Source organism: Ranitomeya variabilis, chromosome 5 (genome assembly GCF_051348905.1).
Source record: "Ranitomeya variabilis isolate aRanVar5 chromosome 5, aRanVar5.hap1, whole genome shotgun sequence".
Classification (NCBI taxonomy): domain Eukaryota; kingdom Metazoa; phylum Chordata; class Amphibia; order Anura; family Dendrobatidae; genus Ranitomeya; species Ranitomeya variabilis.
The window spans coordinates 272,111,509-272,134,322 of NC_135236.1; the positions used below are offsets into that span (position 1 = coordinate 272,111,509).

The 22,814-nt window shown below is 42.9% G+C and overlaps 1 protein-coding gene across 4 annotated transcripts in view; it reads left to right on the top strand.

Annotated features, from left to right (window-relative positions):
• NME6 (NME/NM23 nucleoside diphosphate kinase 6) overlaps nt 1–22,814 on the top strand; it is a 63,376-nt gene that overhangs the window by 35,203 nt on the left and 5,359 nt on the right. For all 4 annotated transcript variants that reach the window (XM_077264320.1, XM_077264316.1, XM_077264319.1 and 1 more), the window contains exon 3: nt 21,569–21,671. In XM_077264320.1, coding sequence (XP_077120435.1) covers nt 21,569–21,671 — 103 coding nt within the window. The remainder of the gene's footprint in view (nt 1–21,568; nt 21,672–22,814) is intronic.

Consider the following 22,814-nt stretch of genomic DNA (forward strand, 5'->3'; position numbering starts at 1 on the left):
TTTATTTGTGAAAAAAATGGAAATTTGGTGAAAATTTAGCAATTTTCAAATTTGAATTTTTATTCTGTTAAACCAGAGAGTTATGTGACACAAACTAGTTAATAAATAACATTTCCCACATTTCTACTTTACATCAGCATAATTTTGGAAACAAAATTTTTTTTTGCTAGGAAGTTGTAAGGGTTAAAATTTGACCAGCGATTTCTCATTTTTACTACAAAATGTACAAAAACATTTTTTTTAGGGACCACCTCACATTTGAAGTCAGTTTGAGGGGTCTATATGGCTGACAATACCCAAAAGTGACACCATTTTAAAAACTGCACCCCTCAAGGTGCTCAAAACCACATTCAAGAAGTTTATTAACCCTTCAGGTGTTTCACAGCAGCAGGAGCAACATGGAAGGAAAAAATGAACATTTAACTTTTTAGTCACAAAAATTAACTTTTAGCAATAATTTTTTTATTTTCCCAAGGGTAAAAGGAGAAACTAGACCCTGAAAGTTGTTATATAATTTGTCCTGAGTACGACGATACCCCATATGTGGGGGGGAATCACTGTTTGGGCGCACGACAGGGCTCGGAAGGGAAGGAGCGCCATTTGACTTTTTGAATGAAAAATTGGCTCCAATCTTTAGCGGACACCAAGTCGCGTTTGGAGAGCCCCTGTGTGCCTAAAGATTGGAGCTCCCTTTATCTTAAAAAGTTCAAACCTTTATTATATCTTAGTTAAAAAACCGCATTGAAATGGGAGATTGTCCCGACCACTTGATCTCATCGAACTCACTCACCTTGGGCGTATACATGCTACAATGAGATAAGTACTCTGGTTTATATCTTCCTCCTGATGAACCTCGGCAGAGGGGAAACGCGTCGAGAATATTGTAACCTGGTACAAGAATTAATGGGCCTGCATGATTTGGGAGTCAGCATCTGACTCAAACAATTTAATCTTATGCACGGCCGAATGGCTATATATACTAGGAGTCGTCATTTGACTCATGTGATATTTTATTGCTTTTAGGTGTTGGTTTTTTGGGTTGTTTGACTTATGATTTATTCTCTGGCCTATATCTGGGCAATAGTCCTCTTTAAGCTTCAAATTATTATTGGTTTATGCCATAGTCAACTGGTGGTGGGTAAACCAAATCTAGGACACTAAGTACTCTAGCATTATCTGGCTTGTGTCCACATATGTGCCATTTAAGAGGGGGCTATATTTCCCATATTTTGAGTATATAGAGGGATAGGTTAGTGTGCAGTGTTTTCTTTATGCTATAGACTATATACACATGGTTTATATCTAGCTTGGTGAGAGTATGAATAATTGAGTATTTGAAAGTTATCATCTATTACACTATGACATCTAGCTAGCTAAAATAGTATAAATTACAGATATACTCAAATAGTTGAATGCGGTTATAATACAACTTAAGACAGTTGCAGATAGGCATAGTGAACTGTAGCTTTCTGTCAACATTACCAGAGCATCTACCTAGCTATAACAAGCCAAGGAGAACCGTCTCAGTAAATCATAACACTGCACACACATCTCCTTTTCTTTCTCACCTGCCTATTCATCATCTTCCTCACTCCCTGCCACCACAGGGCCCAACAGGGATAGCAGGGTCAGCCATCGAGGAGCGGGGGCGCCACTGCGCAGGTCTAGGGTGCCAACCTCCGCAAGTAGGTAGGTTGAGATAGGCCAGTTTAGGGGTAGACACCCACCCCTGGTTATCTTTTTCTTTCTTTTTGTGGTGTTGGTGTGATGTATAATTATTGTACAGTATGTATTAAGGTTTTTTAACTAAGATATAATAAAGGTTTGAACTTTTTAAGATAAAGGGAAATTTTCTGTGAGCTAAATACGAGTAAATCCCTTCAATATATTTACGCATAAATTTGATAAAGATTGGAGCTCCCTCACAAGTGACCCCATTTTGGAAGATAGACCCCCCAAGGAACTTATCTAGATGGGTGGTGAGCACTTAGAACCCGCAAGTGCTTCTCAAAAGTTTATAACGCAGAGCCGTGAAAATAAAAAATCATTTTTTTCCTCAAAAATGATCTTTTTAGCCCGCAATTTTTTATTTTCACAAGGGTAACAGAGGAAACTGAACCACAATAGTTGTTGTCCCGTTTGTCCTGAGTACGCTGATATCCCATATGTGGGGGTAAACCACTGTTTGGGCACACGTCGGGGCTCGGAAAGGAAGTAGTGATGTTTTGAAATGCAGACTTTGATGGAATGGTCTGCGAGCGTCACGTTGCGTTTGCAGAGCCCCTGATGTACCTAAACAGTAGAAACCCCCACAAGTGACCCTTTTGTAAACTAGACCCCCCAAGGAACTTATGTAGATGTGTGTTGAGCACTTTTTACCCCCAAGTGCTTCACCGAAGTTTATAACGCAGAGCCGTGAAAATAAAAAATCATTTTTTTCCTCAAAAATGATTTTTTAGCCGCAATTTTTTATTTTCACAAGGGTAACAGGAGAAACTGAACCCCAATAGTTGTTGTCCAGTTTGTCCTGAGTACGCTGATACCCCATATGTAGGGGTAAACCACTGTTTGGGCACACGTCGGGGCTCGGAAAGGAAGTAGTGACGTTTTGAAATGCAGACTTTGATGGAATGGTCTGCAGGGCGTCACGTTGAGTTTGCAGAACCCCTGATGTACCAAAACAGTAGAAACCCACCACAAGTGACCCCATTTTGGAAACTAGACCCCCCCAAGGAACTTATCTAGATGTGTGGTGAGCACTTTGAACTCCCAAGTGCTTCACAGAATTTTATAACGCGGAGCCGTGAAAATAAAAAATCATTTTTTTCCCCGCAAAAATAATTTTTTAGCCCCCAATTTTTTATTTTTCCAAGGGTAACAGGAGAAATTAGACACCCAAAATTGTTGTACAATTTTTCCTAAGTACGCCGATACCCCATATGTTTGGGTAAACCACTGGACGCACGTCAGGGCTCGGAAGGGCGGGAGCACCATTTGACTTTTTGAATGCAAGATTGGCTGGAATCAATGGTGGCACCATGTCGTGATTGGAGACCCCCTGATGTGCCTAAACAGTAAAATCCCCTCAATTCTAACTTCAACACTAACCCCAACACACCCTTAACCTAATCCCAACTCTGACCATAACTGTAATCACAACCCTAACCCCAACACACCCCTAACGCTAATCCTAACCCTAACCACAACCCTAACCCCAACACACAACCAACCCTAATCCCATCTCTAACCATAACCCTAACCTCAACACTCCCCTAACCCTAATCATAACCCTAATTCCAACCCTAACCCTAATTCCAACCCTAACTCTAGTTCCAGCCCTAACCCTAAGTGTTATGGACTGGTAATTTAGGAGCGACATGCGACTAGCTCTGAGCAGGTGGTAACTATACAGACCGCAGTTCCTGATCTTAACACAACACTAGAAGTAGCCGTGGGATGTTCCTCTCACTCCCTGGACACCTCGTCACAGCCGGAGAACTAGCTACCCCTAAAGGTAGAAACAGGAAAGCTATCTTGCCTCAGAGAAAATCCCCAAAGGATAGGATAGCCCCCACAAATATTGACTGTGAGAGGAGAAGGAAATGACATACGTAGTATGAAACAAGATTTAGCAAAGGAGGCCACTTCTAACTATATACATAGTAAGGAAAGAACACTGTGCGGTCAGTAATAAAAACTAGAAAAAGTCCACCGCAGAGATATGCAAAAATCTCCGCACCTGACTAAAGGTGTGGAGGGCAAAATCTGCAGCCCAGAGCTTCCAGCTTAGCTAAATAGATCCATACTGATAAGCTGGACAAATGAGCAAAACATAGAATGTGCTGAACAATAAAGTCCACAACAAATGGACTGCAAAAGGACAAGCAAGGACTTATCTTTGCTGAACTGGACAGAGTGTCAGGGAAATCCAAAAGAGCAGTGGCTCCAAGCAGGAACAATTGACAACTGGCATTGATTGAGGGCTAAGGCCAGACTAAAATAGCAGAGCCAGAAAGATGATCAGTGGAAGCAGCTGCTAATGCTAAATCCAAGAAGCAGCTATAACACTCAAAACCACGGGAGGGAGCCCAAGAGCAGAACTCACAAAAGTGCTACTCACAACCACCGGAGGGAGCCCAAGAGCGGAATTCACAACAGTACCCCCCCTTGAGGAGGGGTCACCGAACCCTCACCAGAGCCCCCAGGCCGATCAGGACGAGCCAAGTGAAAAGCACGAACCAAATCGGCAGCATGGACATCGGAGGCAACCACCCAAGAATTATCCTCCTGGCCATAACCCTTCCACTTAACAAGATACTGAAGCCTCCGCCTCGAAAAACGAGAATCCAAAATTTTCTCAACCACATATTCCAACTCCCCCTCAACCAACACCGGGGCAGGAGGATCAACAGAGGGAACAACGGGCACCACATATCTCCGCAACAAAGATCTATGGAAAACATTGTGGATGGCAAAAGAGGCTGGAAGGGCCAAGCGAAAAGACACTGGATTGATAATCTCAGAGATCTTATAAGGACCAACAAACCGAGGCTTGAACTTAGGGGAAGAAACCTTCATAGGAACATGACGAGAAGATAACCAGACTAAATCCCCCACACGAAGCCGAGGACCAACACACCGACGGCGGTTAGCAAAACGCTGAGCCTTTTCCTGAGACAACGTCAAATTGTCTACCACATGAGTCCAAATCTGCTGTAACCTGTCCATCACAGAATCTACACCAGGACAATCAGAAGGCTCAACCTGCCCTGAAGAAAAACGAGGATGGAAACCAAAATTACAAAAAAAAAGGCGAAACCAAAGTAGCCGAACTGGCCTGATTATTAAGGGCAAACTCGGCCAACGGCAAGAAAGCCACCCAATCATCCTGATTAGCAGACACAAAGCATCTCAAATAGGTTTCCAAGGTTTGATTAGTTCGCTCAGTTTGGCCATTTGTCTGAGGATGGAACGCCGAAGAAAAAGACAAATTAATGCCCATCCTAGCACAAAAGGCCCGCCAAAACCTGGAAACAAACTGGGAACCTCTGTCAGACACAATATTTTCCGGAATGCCATGCAAACGAACCACATGCTGAAAAAACAATGGAACCAAATCAGAGGAGGAAGGCAATTTAGGCAAATGTACCAAATGGACCATTTTAGAGAACCGGTCACAAACCACCCAGATAACAGACATCCTCTGGGACACAGGAAGATCCGAAATAAAATCCATGGAAATATGCATTCAGGGCCTCTCAGGGACAGGCAAAGGCAAAAGCAACCCACTAGCGTGGGAACAGCAAGGCTTAGCCCGGGCACAAGTCCCACAGGACTGCACAAAAGAACGCACATCCCGCGACAAGGAAGGCCACCAAAAGGACCTAGCCACCAAATGTCTGGTACCAAAAATCCCAGGATGACCGGCCAACACCAAACAATGGACCTCAGAAATTACCTTACTTGTCCATCTATCAGGAACAAACAGCTTCCCCACAGGACAGCGGTCAGGTTTATCAGCCTGAAATTCCTGAAGCACCCGCCGTAAATCAGGGGAGATGGCAGAAAGAATCACCCCTTCCCTAAGAATGCCAACCGGCTCAAGAACTCCAGGAGAATCAGGCAAAAAACTCCTAGAGAGGGCATCCGCTTTAACATTCTTAGATCCCGGAAGATATGAAACCACAAAATCGAAACGGGAGAAAAACAGGGACCATCGAGCCTGTCTAGGGTTCAGCCGCTTGGCCGACTCGAGGTAAATCAGATTCTTATGATCGGTCAAGACCACAATACGGTGCTTGGCCCCCTCAAGCCAATGTTGCCACTCCTCAAATGCCCACTTCATAGCCAACAACTCCCGATTGCCGACATCATAATTGCGTTCCGCAGGCGAAAACTATCGGGAAAAGAAGGCACATGGTTTCATCAAGGAACCATCAGAATTCCTCTGTGACAAAACGGCCCCTGCCCCAATCTCAGAAGCGTAAACCTCAACCTGAAAAGGAAGAGACACATCCGGCTGACGCAAGACAGGGGCAGAAGTAAATCGGCGCTTAAGCTCCTGAAAGGCCTCAACAGCCTCAGAGGACCAATTTGTAACATCAGCGCCTTTCTTCGTCAAATCGGTCAGGGGCTTAACCACACTAGAGAAGTTGGCAATGAAACGGCAATAAAAATTAGCAAAGCCCAAAAATTTCTGAAGGCTCTTCACAGATGTGGGTTGAATCCAGTCATGAATGGCTTGGACCTTAACAGGATCCATTGCTATAGACGAAGGAGAAAAAATAAACCCCAAAAAAGAGACCTTCTGAACTCCAAATAGGCACTTAGACCCCTTCACAAATAGAGCATTATCACGAAGGATCTGGAATACCATCTTGACCTGCTTCACATGAGACTCCCAATCATTGGAAAAAATCAAAATATCATCCAAATACACAATCAAGAATTTATCAAGATAATTGCGGAAAATGTCATGCATGAAGGACTGAAATACAGAAGGAGCATTAGAAAGCCCGAAAGGCATCACCAGGTATTCAAAATGGCCTTTGGGCGTATTAAATGCAGTTTTCCATTCGTCACCCTGTTTAATACGAACAAGATTATATGCCCCTCGAAGGTCAATCTTGGTAAACCAACTAGCCCCCTTAATCCGAGCAAACAAATCAGAGAGGAAAGGTAAAGGGTATTGGAATTTGACCGTGATCTTATTAAGAAGGCGATAATCAATACAGGGTCTCAAGGAGCCATCCTTCTTGGCAACAAAAAAGAATCCCGCTCCCAATGGTGACGAAGACGGACGAATATGCCCCTTCTCCAAGGACTCCTTAACATAGCTCCGCATAGCGGTATGTTCTGGCACAGACAGATTGAAAAGTCGGCCCTTAGGGAACTTAGAGCCTGGAATCAAGTCAATAGCACAATCACAGTCCCTATGTGGAGGAAGGGAACTTGACTTGGGCTCATCGAATGCATCCTGGAAATCTGACAAAAATTCAGGAACATCAGAAGAGGGGGAAGAGGAAATTGACATTAAAGGAACGTCACTATGTACCCCTTGACAACCCCAACTAGTCACAGACATCGATTTCCAATCCAACACTGGATTGTGTACTTGTAACCATGGAAAACCCAGTACAACAACATCATGTAAATTATGCAACACCAGAAAACGACAATCTTCCTGATGTGCTGGAGCCATGCACATAGTCAACTGAGTCCAATACTGAGGTTTATTCTTGGCCAACGGTGTAGCATCAATACCCCTCAAAGGAATAGGGCTCTGCAAAGGTTGCAAAGAAAAACCACAGCGCCTGGCAAATTCTAAGTCCATTAAGTTCCGCAGCGCCTGAATCCACAAATGCCATGACAGAGAAAAATGACAATGAGCAAATCAGGGTCACAGACAGGAGAAACATAGGCTGTACAGTACTAATGGTAACAGATTTAGCAACCCTCTTAATACGCTTAGGGCAATCAGATAGTATGAGCTGAATCACCACAGTAAAAACACAGCCCATTCTGACGTCTGTATCCCCTCTATTCCGCTCTAGTCAGAATCCTATCACATTGCATAGGCTCAGGACTCCGTTCAGAGGATGCTGCCATATGGTGCACCACTTTGGGCTCACGCAGGCGCCGATCGATCTGAATGGCTAGAGACATAGATTCGCTCAGACCAACAGGCGTGGGGAACCCCACCATAACATCTTTAACCCCTTCCTGACATCTGACGTACTATCCCGTCGAGGTGGGGTGGGCCCGTATGACCACCGACGGGATAGTACGTCATCACCGATCAGCGGCGCTCACGGGGGGAGCGCGGCCGATCGCGGCAGGGTGTCAGCTGCATATCGCAGCTGACATCCGGCACTATGTGCCAGGAGCGGTCACGGACCGCCCCCGGCACACCGCGATCAAACATGATCGCGGTGTACCGGCGGTATAGGGAAGCATCACGCAGGGAGGGGGCTCCCTGCGGGCTTCCCTAAGACCCCCGGAGCAACGCGATGTGATCGCGTTGCTCCGAGGGTCTCCTACCTCCCTCCTCGCCGCAGGTCCCGGATCCAAGATGGCCGCGGCATCCGGGTCCTGCATGGAGGGAGGTGGCTTACCGAGTGTCTGCTCAGAGCAGACACTTGGTAAGCCTGCAGCCCTGCACAGTAGATCGCAGATCTGGCAGAGTGCTGTGCACACTGCCAGATCAATGATCTGTGATGTCCCCCCCTGGGACAAAGTAAAAAAGTTAAAAAAAAATTCCCCACATGTGTAAAAAAATAAATAAAAAAAATATCCTAAATAAAGAAAAAATATATATATATTATTCCCATAAATACATTTCTTTTGCTAAATAAAATAAAAAAAACAATAAAAGTACACATATTTAGTATCGCCGCGTCCGTAACGACCCAACCTACAAAACTGCCCCACTAGTTAACCCCTTCAGTAAACACCGTAAGAAAAAAAAAAAAAAAAAACGAGGCAAAAAACAACGCTTTATTATCATACCGCCGAACATAAAGTGGAATAACACGCGATCAAAAAGACTGATATAAATAACCATGGTACCGCTGAAAACGTCATCTTGTCCCGCAAAAAACGAGCCGCCATACAGCATCATCAGCAAAAAAATAAAAAAGTTATAGTCCTGAGAATAAAGCGATACCAAAATAATTATTTTTTCTATAAAATAGTTTTTATCGTATAAAAGCGCCAAAACATAAAAAAATGATATAAATGAGATATCGCTGTAATCGTACTGACCCGACGAATAAAACTGCTTTATCAATTTTACCAAATGCGGAACGGTATAAACGCCTCCCCCAAAAGAAATTCATGAATAGCTGGTTTTTGATCACTCTGCCTCACAAAAATCGGAATAAAAAGCGATCAAAAAATGTCACGTGTCCGAAAATGTTACCAATAAAAACGTCAACTCGTCCCACAAAAAACAAGATCTCACATGACTCTGTGGACTCAAATATGGAAAAATTACAGCTCTCAAAATGTGGTAACGCAAAAAATATTTTTTGCAATGAAAAGCGTCTTTCAGTGTGTGACGGCTGCCAATCATAAAAATCCGCTAAAAAACCCGCTATAAAAGTAAATAAAACCCCCTTCATCACCCCCTTAGTTAGGGAAAAATTAAAAAATTAAAAAATGTATTTATTTCCATTTTTCCATTAGGGTTAGGGTTAGGGCTAGAGTTAGGACTAGAGTTAGGACTAGAGTTAGGGCTAGGGTTAGAGCTAGGGTTAGGGCTAGGGTTAGGGCAAGGGCTAGGGTTAGGGTTGGGGCTAGGGTTGGGGCTAGGGTTAGGGTTAGGGCTAGGGTTGGGGCTAGTGTTACGGCTAGTGTTAGGGCTAGTGATAGGGCTAGGGTTATTGCTCGGGCTAGGGTTGGGGCTAGGGTTGGGGCTACAGTTAGGGTTGGGGCTAAAGATAGGGTTTGGATTACATTTACGGTTGGGAATAGGGTTGGGTGTGTCTGGGTTAGAGGAGTGGTTAGGGTTACTGTTGGGATTAGGGTAAGGGGTGTGTTTGGATTAGGGTTTCAGTTATAATTGGGGGGTTTCCACTGTTTAGGCACATCAGGGGCTCTCCAAACGGGACATGGCATCCGATCTGAATTCCAGCCAATTCTGCGTTGAAAAAGGAAAACAGTGCTCCTTCCCTTCAGAGCTCTCCCGTGTGCCCAAACAGGGGTTTACCCCAACATATGGGGTATCAGCGTACTCAGGACAAATTGGACACCATCTTTTGGGGTCCAAGTTCTCCTGCTAACCTTGGGAAAATACAAAACTGGGGGCCAAAAAATAAGTTTTGTGGGAAAAAAAGGATTTTTTATTTTCACGGCTCTGCGTTGTAAACTGTAGTGAAACACTTGGGGGTTCAAAGTTCTCACAACACATCTAGATAAGTTCCTTGGGGGGTCTAGTTTCCGATATGGGGTCACTTGTCGGGGGTTTGTACTGTTTGGGTACATCAGGGGCTCTGCAAATGCAACGTGACGCCTGCAGACCAATCCATTTAAGTCTGCATTCCAAATGGCGCTCCTTCCCTTCCGAGCTCTGTCATGCGCCCAAACAGTGGTCCCCCCCCACATATGGGGTATCAGCGTACTCAGGACAAACTGGACAACAACTTTTGGGGTCCAATTTATCCTGATACCCTTGTGAAAATACAAAACTGGGGGCTAAAAATAATTTTTTGAAAAAAAAAAAAGAATTTTTATTTTCACGGCTCTGCGTTATAAACTGTAGTGAAACACTTGGGGGTTCAAAGCTCTCAAAACACATCTAGATAAGTTCCTTAGGGGGTCTACTTTCCAAAATGGTGTCACTTGTGGGGGTTTTTAATGTTTAGGCACATCAGGGGCTCTCCAAACGCAACATGGCATCCCATCTTAATTCCAGTCAATTTTGCATTGAAAAGTAAAATAGCGCTCCTTCCCTTCCGAGCTCTGCTATGCGCCCAAACAGTGGTTTACCCCCACATATGGGGTATCGTTGTACTCAGGACAAATTGCACAACAACTTTTGTGGTCTAATTTCTTCTCTTACCCTTGGGGAAATAAAAAAATGGGGGCGAAAAGATCATTTTTGTGAAAAAATATGATTTTTTATTTTTACGGCTCTGCATTATAAACTTCTGTGAAGCACTTGTTGGGTCAAAGTGCTCAACACACATCTAGATAAGTTCCTTAAGGGGTCTACTTTCCAAAATGGTGTCACTTGTACAGGGTTTCAATGTTTAGGCACATCAGGGGCTCTCCAAACGCAACATGGCGTCCCATCTCAATTCCAGTCAATTTTGCATTGAAAAGTCAAATGGCGCTCCTTCCCTTCCGAGCTCTGCCCTGCGCCCAAGCAATGGTTTACACCCACATATGGGGTATCAGCGTACTCAGGACAAATTGTACAACAAATTTTGGGGTCTATTTTCTCCTGTTACCCTTGGTAAAATAAAACAAATTGGAGCTGAAATAAATTTTGTGTGAAAAAAAGTTAAATGTTTATTTTTATTTAAACATTCCAAAAATTCCTGTGAAACACCTGAAGGGTTAATAAACTTTTTGAAAGTGGTTTTGAGTACCTTGAGGGGTGCAGTTTTTAGAATGGTGTCACACTTGGGTATTTTCTATCATATAGACCCCTCAAAATTACTTCAAATGAGATGTGGTCCCTAAAAAAAAATGGTGTTGTAAAAATGAGAAATTGCTGGTCAACTTTTAACCCTTATAACTCCGTCACAAAAAAAAATTTTGGTTCCAAAATTGTGCTGATGTAAAGTAGACATATGGGAAATGTTACTTATTAAGTATTTTGCGTGACATATGTCTGTGATTTAAGGGCATAAAAATTCAAAGTTGGAAAATTGCAAAATTTTCAAAATTTTCGCCAAATATTCATTTTTTTCACAAATAAACGCAAGTTATATCGAATAAATTTTACCACTATCATGAAGTACAATATGTCACGAGAAAACTATGTCTGAATCGCCAAGATCCGTTGAAGCGTTCCAGAGTTATAACCTCATAAAGGGACAGTGGTCAGAATTGTAAAAATTGGCCCGGTCATTAACGTGCAAACCACCCTTGGGGGTGAAGGGGTTAAGGGCTTCAGAAAGACCCTTTCTGAAAATTGCTGCCAGAGCGTCCTCATTCCATTTAGTGAGCACAGACCATTTTCTAAATTTCTGGCAGTATAATTCTGCCGCTTCCTGACCCTGACACAGGGCCAACAGTGTTTTCTCAGCATGCTCTACAGAGTTAGGTTTGTCATACAATAATCCAAGCGATTGAAAAAATGCATCTACATTAACCCCTTAAGCCCCGAGGGTGGTTTGCACGTTAATGACCAGGCCAATTTTTACAATTCTGACCACTGTCCCTTTATGAGGTTATAACTCTGGAACGCTTCAACGGATCTTGGCGATTCTGACATTGTTTTCTCGTGACATATTGTACTTCATGTTAGTGGTAAAATTTCTTCGATATAACTTGCGTTTATTTGTGAAAAAAACGAATATTTGGCGAAAATTTTGAAAATTTCGCAATTTTCCAACTTTGAATTTTTATGCCCTTAAATCACAGACATATGTCACACAAAATACTTAATAAATAACATTTCCCACATGTCTACTTTACATCAGCACAATTTTGGAACCAAAATTTTTTTTTTGTGACGGAGTTATAAGGGTTAAAAGTTGACCAGCAATTTCTCATTTTTACAACACCATTTTTTTTTAGGGACCACATCTCATTTGAAGTCATTTTGACGGGTCTATATGATAGAAAATACCCAAGTGTGACACCATTCTAAAAACTGCACCCCTCAAGGTACTCAAAACCACTTTCAAGAAGTTTATTAACCCTTCAGGTGTTTCACAGGAATTTTCGGAATGTTTAAATAAAAATGAACATTTAACTTTTTTTCACACAAAATTTATTTCAGCTCCAATTTGTTTTATTTTACCAAGGGTAACAGGAAAAAATAGACCCCAAAAGTTGTTGTACAATTTGTCCTGAGTACGCTGATACCCCATATGTGGGGGTAAACCACAGTTTGGGCGCATGGCAGAGCTTGGAAGCAAAGGAGCGCCATTTGACTTTTCAATGCAAAATTGACTGGAATTGAGATGGGACGCCATGTTGCATTTGGAGAGCCCCTGATGTGCCTAAACATTGAAACCCCTAACAAGTGACACCATTTTGGAAAGTAGACCCCCTAAGGAACTTATCTAGATGTGTGGTGAGCACTTTGACCCAACAAGTGCTTTACAGAAGTTTATAATGCAGAGCCGTAAAAATAAAAAATCATATTTTTTCACAAAAATGATCTTTTCACCCCCAATTTTTTATTTTCCCAAGGGTGAGAGAAGAAATTGGACCCCAAAAATTGTTGTGCAATTTGTCCTGAGTACGCTGATACCCCATATGTGGGTGTAAACCATTGTTTGGGCGCAGGGCAGAGCTCGGAAGGGAAGGAGCGCCATTTGACTTTTCAATGCAAAATTGACTGGAATTGAGATGGGACGCCATGTTGCATTTAGAGAGCCCTTGATGTGCCTAAACATTGAAACCCCTAACAAGTGACACCATTTTGGAAAGTAGACCCCCTAAGGAACTTATCTAGATGTGTGTTGAGCACTTTGACCCAACAAGTGCTTTACAGAAGTTTATAATGCAGAGCCGTAAAAATAAAAAATCATATTTTTTCACAAAAATGATCTTTTCACCCCCATTTTTTTATTTCCCCAAGGGTAAGAGAAGAAATTAGACCACAAAAGTTGTTGTGCAATTTGTCCTGAGTACGACGATACCCCATATGTGGGTGTAAACCATTGTTTGGGCGCATAGCAGAGCTCAGAAGGGAAGAAGCGCTATTTTACTTTTCAATGCAAAATTGACTGGAATTAAGATGGGATGCCATGTTGCGTTTGGAGAGCCCCTGATGTGCCTAAACATTAAACCCCCCCACAAGTGACACCATTTTGGAAAGTAGACCCCCTAAGGAACTTATCTAGATGTGTTTTGAGAGCTTTGAACCCCCAATGTTTCACTACAGTTTATAACGCAGAGCCGTGAAAATAAAAATTATTTTTTTTTTCACAAAAATGATTTTTTAGCCCCCAGTTTTGTATTTTCACAAGGGTATCAGGATAAATTGGACCCCAAAAGTTGTTGTCCAATTTGTCTGGAGTACGCTGATACCCCATTTGTGGGGGGGGACCACTGTTTGGGCGCATGACAGAGCTCGGAAGGGAAGGAGCGCCATTTGGAATGCAGACTTAAATGGATTGGTCTGCAGGCGTCACGTTGCATTTGCAGAGCCCCTGATGTACCCAAACAGTACAAACCCCCCACAAGTGACCCCATATTGGAAACTAGACCCCCCAAGGAACTTATCTAGATGTGTTGTGAGAACTTTGAACCCCCAAGTGTTTCACTACAGTTTATAACGCAGAGCCGTGAAAATAATTTTTTTTTTTTTCACAAAAATGAAATTTAGCCCCCAGTTTTGTATTTTCACAAGGGTATCAGGATAAATTGGACCCTAAAAGTTGTTGTCCAATTTGTCCTGAGTACGCTGATACCCCCTATGTGGGGGGGAACCACTGTTTGGGCGCATGACAGAGCTCGGAAGGGAAGGAGCGCCATTTGGAATGCAGACTTAAATGGATTGGTCTGCAGGCGTCACGTTGCATTTGCAGAGCCCCTGATGTACCCAAACAGTACAAACCCCCCACAAGTGACCCCATATTGGAAACTAGACCTCCCATGGAACTTATCTAGATGTGTTGTGAGAACTTTGAACCCCCAAGTGTTTCACTACAGTTTACAACGCAGAGCCGTGAAAATAAAACATATTTTTTTTCCCACAAAAATGATTTTTAGCCCCCCAAATTTTTATTTTCCCAAGGATAACAAGAGAACTTGGACCCCAGAAGTTGTTGTTCAATTTGTCCCTAGTACGCTGATACCCCATATGTTGGGGTAAACCCCTTTTTGGACGCACGGGAGAGCTCGGAAGGGAAGGAGCACTGTTTTACTTTTTCAACGCAGAATTGGCTGGAATTGAGATTGGACGCCATGTCGCGTTTGGAGAGCCCCTGATGTGCCTGAACAGTGGAAACTCCCCAATTCTACCTGAAACCCTACCCCTAACCTCACCCCTAACCGTTTACTGAACATTTTCTGACAGTCATAAGTGCCACGTATATAAGTGCCACGTATGTAAGAGCCACGTATTTAAGTGCCACGTATTTAAGAGCCACGTATTTAAGTGCCACGTATTTAAGTGCCACGTATTTAAGTGCCACGTATTTCAGTGCCACGATATTTCAGTGCCACGATATTTCAGTGCCACGTATTTCAGTGCCACGTATTTCAGTGCCACGTATTTCAGGCACTGAAAAATACGTGGCACGTAAATACTTCAGTGCCACGATATTTCAGTGCCACGATATTTCAGTGCCACGATATTTCAGTGCCACGTATTTCAGTGCCACGTATTTCAGGCACTGAAAAATACGTGGCACGTAAATACGTGGCACTGAAATATGTGGCACTGAAATACGTGGCACTGAAATACGTGGCACTGAAATACGTGGCACTGAAATACGTGGCACTTAAATACGTGGCACTTAAATACGTGGCACTTAAATACGTGGCCACTGAAATATCGTGGCACTTATATACGTATATACGTATATAAACGTATATTTCAGTGCCACGTATTTCAGGTTAGGGGTAGGGTTAGGGGTAGGGTTAGGGTTTTTTGTTTTTTTCTTGTTTTCTTGTGTTTTTCTATAAAAACGCATGCGTTTTACCGCGTTTACATGCATTTTTTCACACATGCGGTTTTTTAAAAAAACGCATGCAGATAAAAACGCAAGTGTGAAACCAGACTAAAAGACGCTTTTTATAGCAAAAAAGTTTTTGCGTCTCCATATTTTGAGACCTATAATTTTTCCACATTTTGGTCCACAGAGTCATGTGAGGTCTTGTTTTTTGCGGGACGAGTTGACGTTTTTATTGGTAACATTTTCGGACACGTGACCATTTTTTATCACTTTTTATTCCGATTTTTGTGAGGCAGAATAACCAAAAACCAGCTATTCATGAATTTCTTTTGGGAGAGGCGTTTATACCGTTCTGCGCTTGGTAAAATTGATAAAGCAGTTTTATTCGTCGGGTCAGTACGATTACAGCGATACCTCATTTATATCATTTTTTTATGTTTTGACGCTTTTATACGATAAAAACTATTTTATAGAAAAAATAATTATTTTGGCATCGCTTTATTCTGAGGACTATAACTTTTTTATTTTTTTGCTGATGATGCTGTATGGCGGCTCGTTTTTTGCGGGACAAGATGACGTTTTCAGCGGTAACATGGTTATTTATATCCGTCTTTTTGATCGCGTGTTATTCCACTTTTTGTTCGGCGGTATGATAATAAAGCGTTGTTTTTTGCCTCGTTTTTTTTTTTTTTTCTTACGGTGTTTACTGAAGGGGTTAACTAGTGGGCCAGTTTTATAGGTTGGGTCGTTACGGACGCGGCGATACTAAATATGTGTACTTTTATTGTTTTTGTTTGTTTTTTTTAGATAAAGAAATGTATTTATGGGAATAATATTTTTTTTTTTATTATTTATTTAGGAATTTTTTTTTTTTTTTTTTACACATGTGGAAATTTTTTTTTTTACTTTTTTACTTTGTCCCAGGGGGGACATCACAGATCGCAGATCTGATAGTGTGCACAGCACTCTATCAGATCCGCGATCATACTTTCATCGGAGCAGGCTGCAGCTTTCATCTGCAGCCTGCTCCGACCCGGAAGTGCTCCCTGCAGGACCCGGATACAGCCCCTCGGCCATTTTGGATCCGGGGCCTGCAGGGAGAAGACGTTCGGTACGAGGTGAGTACATCACCTTGTACCGATCGTCTCAGGGAAGCACGCAGGGAGCCCCCTCCCTGCGCGATGCTTCCCTGTACCGCCGGCACACCGCGATCATGTTTGATCGCGGTGTGCCGGGGGTTAATGTGCCGGGGGCGGTCCGTGACCGCTCCTGGCACATAGTGCCGGATGTCAGCTGCGATATGCAGCCGACACCCGGCCGCGATCGGCCGCGCTCCCCCCGTGATCGCGGCCGATCGCGTATGACGTACTATCCCGTCACCGGGAATTAAGGCCCACCCCACCTCGACGGTATAGTACGTCATACGGGCTTAAGGGGTTAAGCAATGCCGGATCCCTTGACTCAAGGGAGAATGCCCAGTCCTGAGGGTCACCACGCAGCAGAGAAATAACTATTTTAACTTGCTGAGTGGGGTCACCAGAGCAACGGGGTTTCAGAGTAAAAAACAATTTGCAGTTATTTTTAAAGTTCAAAAACTTAGATCTACCCCCGTAAAACAAATCTGGAGTAGGAATTCTAGGCTCTAAGGCTGGAGTCTGAACAACATAATCTTGGATACTCTGAACTCTTGCAGCAAGCTGATCCGCACGAGAAAACGGACCCTGAACATCCATGTCCGCACCCAAATCCAGTCAGAGATTAAGAGGAAGGAAAAAGACAAAACAGACTAAAGAAAAAAAAAGTGGCTCAGAACTCTTTTTCTTTTTCTTCTTTTGAGATGCATTCAACTCATTTTTGGCCAGTTGTACTGTTATGGACTGGTAATTTAGGAGCGACATGCGACTAGCTCTGAGCAGGTGGTAACTATACAGACCGCAGTTCCTGATCTTAACACAACACTAGAAGTAGCCGTGGGATGTTCCTCTCACTCCCTGGACACCTCGTCACAGCCGGAGAACTAGCTACCCCTAAAGGTAGAAACAGGAAAGCTATCTTGCCTCAGAGAAAATCCCCAAAGGATAGGATAGCCCCCCACAAATATTGACTGTGAGAGGAGAAGGAAATGACATACGTAGTATGAAACAAGATTTAGCAAAGGAGGCCACTTCTAGCTATATACATAGTAAGGAAAGAACACTGTGCGGTCAGTAATAAAAACTAAAAAAAAGTCCACCGCAGAGATATGCAAAAATCTCCACACCTGACTAAAGGTGTGGAGGGCAAAATCTGCAGCCCAGAGCTTCCAGCTTAGCTAAATAGATCCATACTGATAAGCTGGACAAATGAGCAAAACATAGAAGTGCTGAACAATAAAGTCCACAACAAATGGACTGCAAAAGGACAAGCAAGGACTTATCTTTGCTGAACTGGACAGAGTGTCAGGGAAATCCAAAAGAGCAGTGGCTCCAAGCAGGAACAATTGACAGCTGGCATTGATTGAGGGCTAAGGCCAGACTAAAATAGCCGAGCCAGAAAGACGATCAGTGGAAGCAGCTGCTAATGCTAAATCCAAGAAGCAGCTATACCACTCAAAACCACAGGAGGGAGCCCAAGAGCAGAACTCACAAAAGTGCTACTCACAACCACCGGAGGGAGCCCAAGAGCGGAATTCACAACATCGAAGGCTATGTGCCCACGTTGCGGATTCGGACTGCGTTTTACTTGCGGATTTCCAGTGTTTTTTGTGCGGATTCCTATTGAGGAACAGGTGTGAAACGCTGCGGATTCCACACAAAGAATTGACATGCTGCGGAAATACAACGCAGCGTTTCCGCACGGTATTTTCCACTCCATGGGCACAGCGGATTTGGTTTTCCATAGGTTTACATGGTACTGTACGTGATGGAAAACTGCCACGAATCCGCAGCGGCCAATCCGCTGCGGATCCGCAGCTAAATCCGCACCGTGTGCACATATAATAATTCTAACCCTAATTGCAATCCTAACCCTAATTGCAACCCTATCCCAATTCTAACCCTAGCCCTAACCATAGCCCTAACCCTAGTTCTAACCCTAACCCTAGTGGAAAAATAAAAATAAATATATTTTATTTATTTCATTATTTTCCCTACCTTTGGGGGTGATAAGGGGGGGTTTCATTTACTATTTTTTTTATTTTGATCTCTGCGATATAACCTATCACAGTGATCAAAATGTACCTGGAACGGTATCTGCTGGCCAGCAGATTCGGCGGGCGCACTGCGCATGCGCCCCCCGATTTTGGAAGATGGCGGCGCCCATCGCTGAAGACGGACGGACACCGGGACTTGGTAAGTATGGGTGGGTGGGATCGGACAGCGGGGGGCAGGCGAAGGGGAGAGGAGGGCAGCGGAGCACAGAATGGAGGGGAGGAAAGACTGACAGCGGCGGCAGATCGCTGCTGTCAGTCGGTGGGGGGGTCAGATTGCGGTCTCCAGCCATGGCTGATGGTATTGCAGCATCGGCCATGGCTGGATTGTAATATTTTACCAAGTTTCATAGGTGAAATATTACAAATTGCTCTGATTGGCTGTTTCACTTTCAACAGCCAATCAGAGCGATCGTAGCCACGTAGGGGCAAAGTCACCCCCACTGGGCTGAAGTACCACTCCCCCTGTCCCTGCAGATAGGGTGAAATTGGAGTTAACCCTTTCACCCGATCTACAGGGACGCGATCCCTCCATGATGCCACATAGGCGTCACAGGTCGGATTGGCACCGACTTTCATGATGCCTACGTGGCGTCACAGGTCAGGAAGGGGTTAATGCATTCCGCATTTTTTGTGCACATACTGCGTTTTTTCCCACGGCGGAATCGCATTACGGAAAAAAACGCAGCATGTTCATTCTTTGTGGGGATTCCACACACATAGGAATGCATTCATCCGCTTACTTCCCGCATGGGGCTATGCCCACCATGCGCAAAGTAAGCGGATCATGTGCGGATGGAACCCAGGGTTTGGGAGAGGAGACTCTCCTCCAGGCCCTGGGTACCAAAATCTGGATATTCTCACCTTCCGGCGCCCCCTGCAGCCTTCCCGCTCCTCACGATGCTCCCGTTCCCAGTAATGCCTTGCGACAATGACCTGTGATGACGTAGTGGTCTCGCGTGATGCTACGTCATCTGGAGTCATTGCCGCAAGGCATTACTGGGAACAGGAGCTGCCGGCAGCGTCGCGAGGAGCGGGAAGACTGCGGGGGACGCCGGAAGGCGAGAATACCACGATTTTTTATTTTTAACATTCTATCTTTTACTATTGATGCTGCATAGGCAACATCAATAGTAAAAAGTTGGTCACACTTGTTAAACACTATGTTTGACAAGTGTGACCAACCTGTCAATCAGTTTTCCAAGCGATGCCACAGATCGCTTGGAAAACGCTAGCATTCTGCAAGCTAATTACGCTTGCAAAACGCTAGTGTTTAGCGGGAATATGCATGCCAATTCCGCATGCATATTACCCGCGGCAGGGAGTTGCAAAATTGCCGCAGAAATTTCCTCAGCAATTCTGCAACGTGTGCACATACCCTTACACCGATTAGAATGATACCTGAGGTAAATAAATCAGTTTTGTGTTTTTTTGCTAATCTTTGTGTGAAGTTTGCATTTAATGATATCTTTGTACATCGGGGCGTGCCTATGACCAGGGTCTTATTTTGGTGCTCTGGTCCCTTATTCATCTTACCGTGTGAATGCACCCACCTTTCATTTTGTTTTAAAGTGCTGTTCCAATTTCTAAAGATATTTAGGGGAATTATATTTTTGGTGTTGTAACAAAGGGACGAACATAATGCATTCACTCGCATCACCATAAGACCAACCGAACGCCTCCAACTTGGTAGCAGACAGATGATGCTATCCATATGCTATAATTCATAATATATAATTCATAGATAAATAGATAATGGCTAATATATCATTCATAGATAGATGAATAGGTAATGGACATATACCGTACATTGATGGATAGATAATAATCGACAGATAAATAGGTATATAATTCAGAGATAAATAGCTAATGGATACATACATACAGTGGCATGTAAAAGTTTGGGCACCACTGGTTAAAATTGTTTTGAACAGTTAAACAAGTTGAAGATGAAATGATCTCTAAAAGGGCTTTTACAAACATTTTAAAAATTACAAAAAGGAAAATGGGCTGATGCAAAGGTTTGGGCACCCTTGGATATTTGTGTGCTTGGACAACTTTAACCAAGGTTTCAGACCTTCATTAGCCTGTTAGGGTTATGGCTTGTCCAAGATCATCATTAGCAAAGGCCAGGTGATGCAGATTTCCCAGTTTTATAAAAGCACAGCCTCTTCTAACCTCATGCCAAAAAAAACAGCATCCTTGGGGTCTTCTAAGCAGGTGCCTAGCACTCTGAAAATGAAAATGGTGGATGCCAACAAAGCAGGAAAAGACTATAAGAAGCAGAGCCTTTTCAGGTTGCCCTTTCCTTGGTTCGAAACATAATTAAGAAATGGCAGTTAACAGGAACAGTGGAGGTCAAGATAAGGTCTAGAAGATCAAGCAAAATTGCAGTGAGAGTTGCTCGTAGGATTGCTAGAGAGGCAATCTTTGAACCCCCACTTGACTGCAAAAGTCCTTCAGAAACATTTAGCAGACTCTGGAGTTGTTCTGCTGTTCAGAGACACATGCACAAATATGGCCTTCATGACATTGTCATCAGAAGAAACACTCTCCTTTGCCCTCACCATAAAATTGAGCATCAGAACTATGCAAAAGAACATCTAAACAAGCCTGAACAAGCTTACAAGCTCTTTTCGGTTCATCTTGTAAACACTGTTTTGAAACTAGAAGGACTGCTGGAGCCCACAGTTCTCTCCTAACCTTGGCCAACTTCTGTTGCAGTGCAAGCTGGACAGCAGCGGTGGTCGGTCTCCTAGGCAATGAGCTGTAAACATTGATAAACAGTGAATTAAAAAATGCCTTTCCTTTTTTTTTTTTTTTAAAAGCACTATCAGTAATACTCATCTATGAAGACATAAAATAAGCATTTAAACCAATGGAACGTTAGTTTAATAAGCTGCATACAGGTTGACCTAAATGTTGACGTTGGCTCACCTCACGATACCAAAGAGTAGAGTAGAGCAGAAATAACCCTTTAAATTTACCTCTTTCTTAGATCAAATGCACATTGACATGTATTGTTTCCAGTCCATGGTTTGTGTCCTGTACAGTGATTTTCTTTTATATTCCATAGGCTGTACATCAGAGGATTCTAGACAACAAATTTCTTATAGTAAGAAATAAGGAACTTCAATGGACAGCAAACGATTCTCAGCGATTTTACCATGAACATGCAGGTGAAATATGTCTCTAACCCAGTTGCTGTGGGGTGACAGAGAGGTATCCGGACTGCTCAACCTCAACGCGGTGCACTATGACTGTTATCACTGCAGAAAAATCATATAAATTAGGACTGTTACATTCATTGGGGCTTTGATTTGTGTGGCCGAGTCTGGGCATTTACCGGGGAGTTCTGGGCTTTCCAGTCTAACTAGACTTGAACTTCTCTTGGGCCATGTAAACCGAATTGGAGCATAAGTGTAGACAAAGTTGAACGTGTCTTTGGCCTCTTTCCATTTTCTAATACTCATTGAAGAGATGGAAAGTGGCTGGAAAATGTATAGAAGTTATTGTAAAAACTACTAAATGTAAAACTAAATGAATAGAAACCTAATATTACTAATAGTAAATTTATAGAGGTCCCTGAAGTTACAATATTACGGTAATTAATTCTGGAATAACCATTGTAATCTGTAAATATTGTAACCTGAGGCCATATCTATATGGAAAAATAAATATTCTCATTGTGGAGAGCTCCAAGGAGTAAACCCAAGTTCAAATCCACCCCCCTTTTGTCCCACTGATATTAAAACAAATTAAAAATACACAAATGTCTGATCTATCAAAATATAAAGTAAATCCAATCAGTAAACAGCGTAACGAAAAAAAATCGAAACACCAGAATTAAAAAAATTTTTGGCTCCTGCAATACTGCAATAAAATGCAGTGAAACGGCGATCAAAATAACAGATCTACTCAAAAAATGGTACCAGTAAAAATGTCTGCTCAGGGTGCAAATAAGCCATCACAAAAAATCCCGAAAGACGGAAATGTTCCAGGTTTCAGAAAATGGCAACACAAGCAAAATGATCATTTATTTATTTATTTATTTTTAATAAATTTCCAAACTTTTTTTCACCACTTAAAAAAAAAACAAAACCGTATACATGTTTAGTATCTGCATAGTCGTACTGACATGGAGAAACATATTGCCAGGTCAATTTTACCATCTAAGTAAAAAATTTTAAAAAGCTATTGTGTAATTGCACTTTTTTGTGCAGATTTGGCTCACTTGGAATTTTTTACCGTTTTTCAGTACACTGTGGTAGAATGAATGCTGTAACTCAAAAGTACAATTTGTCCCACAAAAACAAGCCCTG